Source organism: Carlito syrichta, unplaced genomic scaffold (genome assembly GCF_000164805.1).
Source record: "Carlito syrichta isolate Samal-C Ts95f unplaced genomic scaffold, Tarsius_syrichta-2.0.1 Scaffold115681, whole genome shotgun sequence".
In the NCBI taxonomy this organism is placed as follows: Eukaryota; Metazoa; Chordata; class Mammalia; order Primates; family Tarsiidae; genus Carlito; species Carlito syrichta.
In genome coordinates this window covers 170,312-179,339 of record NW_007059777.1, presented here as the reverse complement: position 1 = coordinate 179,339, position 9,028 = coordinate 170,312, and the positions used below count along the sequence as shown (strand labels likewise).

The 9,028-nt window shown below is 47.2% G+C and overlaps 1 protein-coding gene across 2 annotated transcripts in view; it reads left to right on the top strand.

The window, feature by feature from the left end:
- ZBTB16 (zinc finger and BTB domain containing 16) overlaps window positions 1-9,028 on the top strand; it is a 198,641-nt gene that overhangs the window by 125,933 nt on the left and 63,680 nt on the right. The window contains exon 3 of one of the 2 annotated variants that reach the window (XM_008073306.2): window positions 7,963-8,049. The exons of the other annotated variant lie outside the window; for it this stretch is intronic. Coding sequence (XP_008071497.1) covers window positions 7,963-8,049 — 87 coding nt within the window. The remainder of the gene's footprint in view (window positions 1-7,962; window positions 8,050-9,028) is intronic. 2 annotated transcript variants of the gene reach the window in all.

The following is a 9,028-nucleotide window of genomic DNA, read 5'->3' as shown; positions in this document are numbered from 1 at the left end:
TCCAGTCTGGGCAACAGAGTGAGAGTCCATCTCAAAAAAAAAAAAAAGAAAGAAAGTGCTCTCCTGGTCTGTCCCTCCTTTAATTCTTGCCAGTTGGGGTGTACCCTGGCACAGAGAGAGGAGGCACACACACGGAGGCCTCAGTCCAGGTTCTGGCATCTGTGCCCTCTCTTTCCATCAAACCTTAACCTGCTTTGAACCCTTCTCCTTCCTCTAGCCCCTGCCCAACCTTCTGGAGGTGTCGGGAAGATGGGGGGAAGGGGAGAAAAGCAGGAGTCTGGAAAACCCCAGATGGTCAGGTGGCTCCTGCCCTTCCTGGTGTAGTGCTTAGAAGACCCTGGTCTGCAGGGCCCCTGGGAGACTGGCAGGGGCAAGGATGTCTGTCTGTCTCTTTAACAATTGGGTAAGTAGAATCTCAGATAAACTCAGGGGTGGGGGTGGGGAAGGGAGGGTCACTCAGATCACTACCAGACTGGAGGACCTGCCTGAGAGAAGAGGGCCCACTGAGTTAACTGCAGGGAGGGGTTGTTTGTTTGCTGCTATGGTGAGAGCCCTGGGTGGCGGGCGTGGGCACAGATGGGCTGGTGAGAGGGAGGTTTTGCTCTGGAGGAAGCCCACAGACTCACTTCTTAGCTTTTCCTTTTTCACTGAACCCTGAACTGCCTCAATTCCAGCCAGAGACCATGCCCTTGAGTTTTAAAAAAGGGGCAGTAGAGAGCCAGGGAGTGTGTAGAATAAGGACTCTGCCACCCCCTAGGGGACAGACTGGCAGTGCCCCGAATGGCCACTGCCCCCTTCCCAGGCCAGGTCTGTTGTATCTACCCACCTGACTGAGGCTTTCTTTGTGTGACAAGCACCTAGTGGGCACAGACTGCAAGCCAGGCACAGTGCAGGGTGTCAGGGATACAGCAGAACACGAGACAAGTGTGAGCCTGCTCTCACAGAACTTACAGTCAGCTGGTGAAGAAAGAAGAGAGCCCGGACATACAGGATGGTTGAATTCAGCTCCTGGGGATGATTTCAGACCCGGGTTTGTGCACGGCTGCTGATACTGACACATTGGTTCTACAGCAGATTTTTCTGCTCCCTCAACAAAACAACCATTCTCCTTTAAATTAGAGGGACAAGAGGTGTGTATGTGTGTGTGTGTGTGTGTGTGTGTGTGTGTGTGTGTGTGTGTGTGTGTGCACGTGTATGTGTGTGCTTGTGAAATATGTCTTTACAGATGTGAGACTCACTTTATACAAGATAAATGCCCCCCAAATAGCTATACATCCAACTCCAATACAATCAATCATACTTTAATTGCACAAAGGGAGTTCTTCCTTGAAAGGAATCTTGGCTACTAGTTATGGGTTCTGCATATCTACCCACCAGCAATAGGGAGGAGCATTTCACCCACTTTGCCATGATGCTCTGAGGGACTTCCTCATGCTGTTCCCATCTTATAGATGAGGTGACAGGCTCACTGAGATTAGGTAACACGCTGAGGATCATGGCTGGTGACTAGCTCAGCTGGGATTTGAACTCTGATCTGTCTGCCCCGAATTTTGAGCTCTTAACCACACTCCACTGCCTCCCGAGGTATAAATAGCATCAGTGATCTCTCGTATCTGCAGAGTGCTTTGTGATTAACAAGGAGTTCTGTATTCATTAAGGTCCATTATCTCCTTTGATCCTTCCAGCAGCCTCAGTGAGGCAGACAGATATGGTCATTTCCATTCTACAGTTTGGGAAACAGGTTTATCGAGGTGTGATGACTTGTGTGGTGTCCCCAGCAGTGAGTGGCCAGGTCAGGCTTGGGATTCAGTTCCCTTGACTCTAGGTCTGGCTGTTCTGTTTCCTTGGTTCGCTTGGGTCTGTGATTGCTGTGAATGGCCAAGGTCTAGCCCCTTGGTCTTCTCCCATTCTCCCTCTGCTATTTAATTGCTTCCCCTGCAATCTATCCCTTACTTGCCCCTGTCTCCCACTCTTCCCTCCCCGACTTTATTCCACGCAGCTGGCTTCCTTACTTTTCCTTAGCCGGCAGTGGGTGTTCCCATACCACATCCACGCTTCTTACTGCCTCGCCTTCTTTAGTGGAGACGCAGACATCAGCTCATTAGAAAAGTCTCCCCGACTCCCCTATGTACAAGCGCAGCTTCTGATGCTCTCTGTCCCTATTCACTTAATTCATTTATCTTTTTATCACTCATACCACCTGGTTTATTTTATAGTTACTTGCTCTTAAGGGGGAGAGGAAAGGGGGGCAGAGGGATGAAAAATTACCTATTGGGTACAGTGTGCATAGGTGGGGGTGGTGGGTGCACTTAAAGCCCAGGTCAAAAACTATCTGTACTCCCTAAAGCTTTTGAAATAAAGTAGAAAAAAAAGAAAAGAAAAGCCAGAGGTAAAAATACATATATATATATAAATAAAACCTGCCTTCCCTACTTGAATGCAACCTCTCTGAGGACAGGGATTGTCTCTTTCATTGACTTACTTTAATCTGCCTCCTGGCATATACTTCATGGATGTCCAAGATCCAGCCCCCATAGGTAGGAAGGATATGGCAAGTCGTGGTCATCCCTGAGTTGTGTCCCTGAAGTCCTCCCCGGTCCTGGAGGAGCCCCAGGAAATTTTGTGGGGTTAAGTGCTGCTGCTAGGTCTATATGCACCCGTTGTGTTTAGCTGGCATGACCTCCTTCCTCCCCCTCCTCCCTCCCATTCATGCTTTATAAATGTATTAGAGACTGCATGATGTCACCGTAATGCATTTTGGGAATAGCCATGTGGTTTATACACACTTGAGTTGCTTTGAATGCAAACCTGACATCATACTGAAGGCAGCAGCGAACAACATATGCACAGTAAACAGGCAGAGACTGTCTTATTGATTAACAGATGAGGCCTCTATTATCGATCAAAGCTTGGCGAGGAAATTTATCACTTTTAATTTCAGGGCTGCCAAATATTTCTGCCTCTGAGCCAGCCATTACAGACACAATTTAAAGGCACAAACCTCCGAGAGAGAGAGAGAGAGAGAGAGAGAGAGAGAGAGAGAGAGAGAGAGAAAGAGGATTTTGTCTGTCTCACTCCGCTCGGCACGTGTGTCTGTGGAACTGCCTGACTTTGCTCTTAGGCTCACCCTGGAGAGTTGAGGGGAGTCAGAGTCTCTCAGGATGGAGGTGGGAGGAGCATTGGGGCATCATGAGTCGGGGCCAGCAGCGGGAGCCGAGGTCTGTGGAATCCGCATGAGATGAGGAGTCTGCCCCAGAGTTGCTGCGTACAGGGGGCTTTCACACACTCCGCTCAGTGTCGTGACTTCAGCAAGGTGGGGTGGAGCGGCCGGACTTGGAAGGCGAGCAGATGTGGTCAGGCTTGGGCCGAGCCGGCAGCCTTGACTCGGTTGTGTGTGCTCATCTGTTTTTATCTCCATCTGCACTTGTCTGATGGCACACATCCGGCCCTTTATTTCCTACCTGCCCTCCTTGCTTTCTTTCTGCGTCTCAGTCATTAAAGCGAGAAGCTACTACAGCCCACAGTGCTGGCTGTTTTCTAAGAACCCTCTATACCACATCCCTTGGAAGCCTATGGTATGCCGGGCTCCTCGCTGATTGCAGAGCTCCAGAGAGATGGTGAGCCTACAGGGTGCCCTCCCTTCCTCTTCCCTCCCCTCCCCTCCCTAGCCTGCGCTTTCCTCCTCGAGCCTCTGCCCCCACTTCTCCTTTAGGGAGCCTTGAGAGTGGATAGAACCAAAGAAAGAAATACAATTAAAATCAGATTCCTTACAGATCCACAGAAAATCATTGATGGATAATGATTTGGGTCTGGGGGGGAGTTTCTAATTGTACGGGAGCTGAGGCTTCATCCAGCCCCAGCTTTCCCATTCAGGCCCACTGTGCTTGGAGGAATTGTCTGCATCTCCAGGGTAGATGGATGCAAGGTGGTCTTGGCTGCCACCTCTGTGAACACACATTGTGACGGCTCTGCCATCATTGGGGATAGAAATTTTCTTGGCTCTGTCTTCAAAGCTCTGTAAGCCATGTACCAGGTGCTTGGCTTGCGGACACCCTGCAGCTTCAGGGGACACACAGAGGTCGCATGGGAGTCTCCCTGCTTCCAGGTGAAATTCAACCCCAGCTACCTAAGGCAAATGACAATATTTATTTTTAAAGCTCTTTAGGAAAAGTGATTTCATGTCTTCCCTGGGGTACTTTGTCACTCATTTATTCAGTCTGTTGATTCATATTTTTGGATCATCTACCAGAGTATATCCTGCTCATCAGCAAGAATATAGGTGTCAATGAGATAGACAAAGTCAGTGCCCTCAATGGACCTCACATTCTAGGTCCTCATACCCTTCACCAGCAAGAAATGTTCGTTGGTATTTAATTTAAGTTGATACTGGTACAGCTTGTATTTTGAGTTATATTTCTTTGAGTTAAGTGTATACTGATATTTCAAGGCAGAGGCTTTCAAACTTTTGAAAAAGTAGTGGATTCATTTTTCCAAATATAGTTTTACACAAAACCCTGATGTTTATTATGGGTAAATTGAATTTTCATTTTTTGAGTTGAGAGGAGGGAGTCTAGACCCCACCCACGATGAAGTCTTATCTACGATGCATCTTTGCAGAAGGAACCCAAGGGAAGCTGGTGGGGCACAGGCATTAAGAGTGAAGGGTCTGTGCAACGAACTTCAATGAATCGACAGGAAGAAAACAAACATCCCAATTACAAAGTGGGCAAAGGACATGAATAGACACTTCTCAAAGGAAGACACCCAAGCTGCTGGAAGACATATGGGAAGATGCTCAGCTTCACTAATCAACAGAGAAATGCAAGTCAAAACTGCAGTTAGATACCACCTCACATGGGTCAGGATGTCTATCGTTAAAAAGTCAAAAAACAATAGGTATTGATAAGGCTGTGGAGAAAATGGAACATTTCTACACTGTTAGTGGGAATGTAAGCTAGTTCAACCTCTGTGGAAAGCAGTGTGGCATTTCCTCAAAGAACAAAAAGTTGAGCTTCCATATAATCCGGCAATCCCACTTCCGGGAAAATACCCAGAAGAACATAAATCACTCTATCAGAAAGACACCTGTTCAAGTATGTTCACTGCAGTGCTATTTGCAATAGCAAAAACATGGAACCAACCTGGATGTCCATTGATAGTAGATTGGATAAAGAAAATGTTGTACATATACACGATGGAATACTATGCAGCCACAGAGAACAAAATCATGTCCTTTGCAGCAACATGAATGCAGCTGGCAACCATCATTCTAAGTGAACTATCACAGAAACAAAAAACTGAATACTGTATATTCTCACTCATAAGGGGGCCCTAGACATTGAGCATGCAAGCATAAAGACAGGAACAACTGATGCTGGGCATGGCTGCTGGGGAAAAGGGTAAGGGGGACACAACCACCCATTGGGTACCATGTACACTACTGGGGGCAGAGGGCTCATAGAAGCCTCACCTGCACACAAGTTACTTATGCAGCAAATCCTCACATGTACCCCACAGCTCTAAAATACAAATAAAATATAGCCGGGTGTGGTGGCTCACACCTGTAGTTCCAACTACTTGGAAGACTGAGGTGGAAGGATCACCTGAGTCCAGCAGGTCGAGGCTGCGGTGGCTTTGAGCATGCTACTGCACTCCAACCTAGGCAACAGAGTGAGACTCCAACTCAAAATAAAATAAAGTGCAAAACAAAGAGCAAAGGCTCTAAAGTCAGGCTGCTTGGGTTTGGATTCACCTTTACTATTTCACTGTATGACATTAGGCAAAGTACTTAACCTTTCTGAGCTTGAGTTTACTCATATGTTAAATGGGGGTGATAATAGCATATACCATAAATGGTTGTTGTTAGGAGTAATGAAATGGTATATATTAAGCATATAGCATCATGCCTGATATATAATAAATCTGAGGTGATTTGAAAGCAGCACTGTGGGCTACATATATGTTTAAGAAATAGTTCTGGCCCTTATGAGGTTCTGATACAAAACCAAAGCATAGACATACTTAAGAAAATGCTGACCAGTTGAAAGGAACTGAATAGAGCCTGGGGTCCATGAACTCTGGTTTTGAAAAGGAAATGGGACTGGAATAGATGCAGAAACTAGACTTGACATTGCTCAAGTACAGAGACTCAGAGAGGCTTAAGTGGTGCCCAGAGAGGGCCAGTGAGGACAGCCAACCTAGAGCTGGGCAGCTAACTGGGACAAGCTATGCAAGGCTTTGAAACCAAGTGGATGGGTTTAGAATTGGTACAGATTGTGAGCCATTGTATCCTCTTGAGTAAGGAAGTATGAGGCTGGGCCTGGTGGCTCATGCCTGTAATCCTAGCACTTTTGGGGTGGCTGAAGCAGGAGGATCACTTGAGCCCAGGAGTCTGAGACCAGCCTTGGAAACTTAGCAAGACCTCATCTCTACAAAATATCAAAAAAATTAGTTGGGCATGGTTGTGCATACCTGTAGTCTCAGCTACTCGGGAGGTTGAGTCAAGAAGATTGCCTGAGCCCAGGAGATCGAGGCTGAGGTCAGCTGTGATCATGCCACTGCACTCTCGCCTGGGCAGTAGAGTGAGAACCTGGCCAAAAAAAAAAAAAAAAAAAAAAAAGGAGAAAGGGTGGGTGAGGAATCAAGTGGCCTTCAAGGAGCCTGCCTCTGTTGCGTAGATAAGGGGTAGCTGGTGGTGTAGAAACCATCCTTGAGTCTTACAGTGTTCTGGGTGTGATGCGACAAGGGCTGGGATTGGGCAGTGATTATCAAAATGCAGAGGAAGAGATACATCTAGTAGACATTTTGAAGGAACAATGCCAAGGCGTACAACAGGTGACCTCGGACCAGGAAACATATTAGAGCCCCAAAGACTGTTAGCCAGTGTAAAAAGTACTGTTTCATCTTCATATGGTGCCATTGTTATTTTGAGCTTTGTAATTTTGTTGATTCCACAAATATGTCTAGTAATCGGTTCCCACTGTGTGTCAGTCAGATGCAGCCGTGTACAAGATGACATGATCCCCCCATGAGGGAGCTCACGGTATGAGGGGGGAGAGACAGAGCCACAGGCATTTAGATGGAGCATGGCGAGGTCCACGGGCTAGAATATGCAACTTGCTGGGGAGGCACAAAGAAAGGTCTTCTCTCCCAGGCTTGGGGGCCCAGGCATCAAAGCTGGTGGATCAATGATGAATAGGAGTTTCGGCTACCACAGAGTGGTCAGGGAGGGGAGAGGAGTGTCAGAGGCAGAGGACATGCCTAAGAATTGTGCTGAACCGTGAAGAGGGACATGGCTCCTCTAGGATGCCCATGTAGTCTAGTATGGCTGGAGAGAAAGGAGTCAGAGTGGGGTGTGAAATGATGCAGGGAAGGTAAGCACACCAAGAAGTGCTTTGTGAGTCAAGGTAAGGAGTTTGGACTTTATTCTCAAGGCACTGGGTGGGGTGGGGGGGTCATCCAGGGGTTTTAAATGGTTAGGAGCAGGCGGCAGTTGGCAATAAGCTTGGTTTGGGACATACTACACCAGAGGTCCCTTTGAACATCCAGGGAGAGGTACGTTCGCAACTTCCATATTCCCATAAAGTACAGTTCAGTCCACAGGCACACTTCCCTTCCTTGGCGTATTTTACTCCTACCCATCCCTCACCTGGAGCTAGCCCTTCAGATTCTCCTTCTTCTTGGAACAACTCCCCTGGACCCCGTTCCTGTTTATCTTGGTCATTCCGATTTTGTTTCTTCTCTCTGAGAGAGCCCCGGATGAGGGCATTTGGAACTCAGTCAGCTGGGTGGTCACCTCTTGGAGGAGGGTCTGAGTTGACCACCGGGTTATGGATTATCCCTCACTCAGGATTCTCACAGGTGTCCAGCTCCCTCCCCTAGTGTTCACCCGCACATTTTCGGCCTAGGATCTTTCCCAATGGACGGTTACTCTAGTGGTGACTGCCTCTTTCTTTCTTTCAGCGGGTGCCAAAGCCTTCGTCTGTGATCAGTGCGGTGCCCAGTTTTCGAAAGAGGATGCCCTGGAGACTCACAGGCAGACCCATACTGGTGAGTTGACGTTGATTCCCATTCTCCAGGTGTTCCACAGTGTGTTAGCACATGAATATGAAGTCAACCTCGTTTTTAGTAAATTGTGATATATAGGCATTTCCTGGGGGAGCTGTGAGAGGAGAGGGGTTTCTGTCATGTTCAGCTACTTTTGCCCGTGTGGCTGACTGGGCAGGAATGTACAAGTATGGCATTGCCCCATAAGAACAGCTGTCCTGAACTTGGCCAAGATTGCTATCTCTAACAATCCACTGAAATCTCATTTTCATGGAGATGCCTAACAAGATGCTCTTGTTGAGGCCTCGGAGAGTCTAGACGGTTATCTGAGAATCCCCTTCCCTTGGTCAGGAAGTCTCTCATACCCCACCTGATGAAACTTTGAAACCTTCATGTGGCCACAACAGACTGGTCTAAAACAAATTATTTGGTCTACAAGGGGGAACCCCAAAACACCTGAAATTTATTTATAAAAAATTGTGTATTTATTCTTACGTGTTTAAACCTCAGTCACCTTCAAAGTATCCTCCATTTGATATAATACACCTGTTTAGATACTTTTTCCACTGCTCAGAACAGTTTTTGAACTCATCAATTTTGATGTCTTGTAGTGCTTCTGCATTTTTTGGTTTCACCTCTTCCACATTGGCAAAATATTCCCCTCTGAAGACTTTTTTCATCCAGGGAAACAAAAAAAAAGTCTCTTGGGGGTGAGATCAGGTGAATAGGGAGGGTGGGGCATGAGGGTCATGTTAGTTTGGGTCAAAAACTGGTGAACACCCAGTGCATCGTGGGCAGGTGTGCTTGTAAATCACACATCATGAAACGGGCAAACGTGTTGGAAGAGTCTCCACAAAAAATTCACCAAAGCTGAACGCAGCCTCTCACAACAATGCTTACTTGTACGCTGATGCTGATGGGTTCCTAGAACACTCATCTGGTGGGGGAAGCCTGTACTACAAGGGGCCTGCCCTAAAAAAAA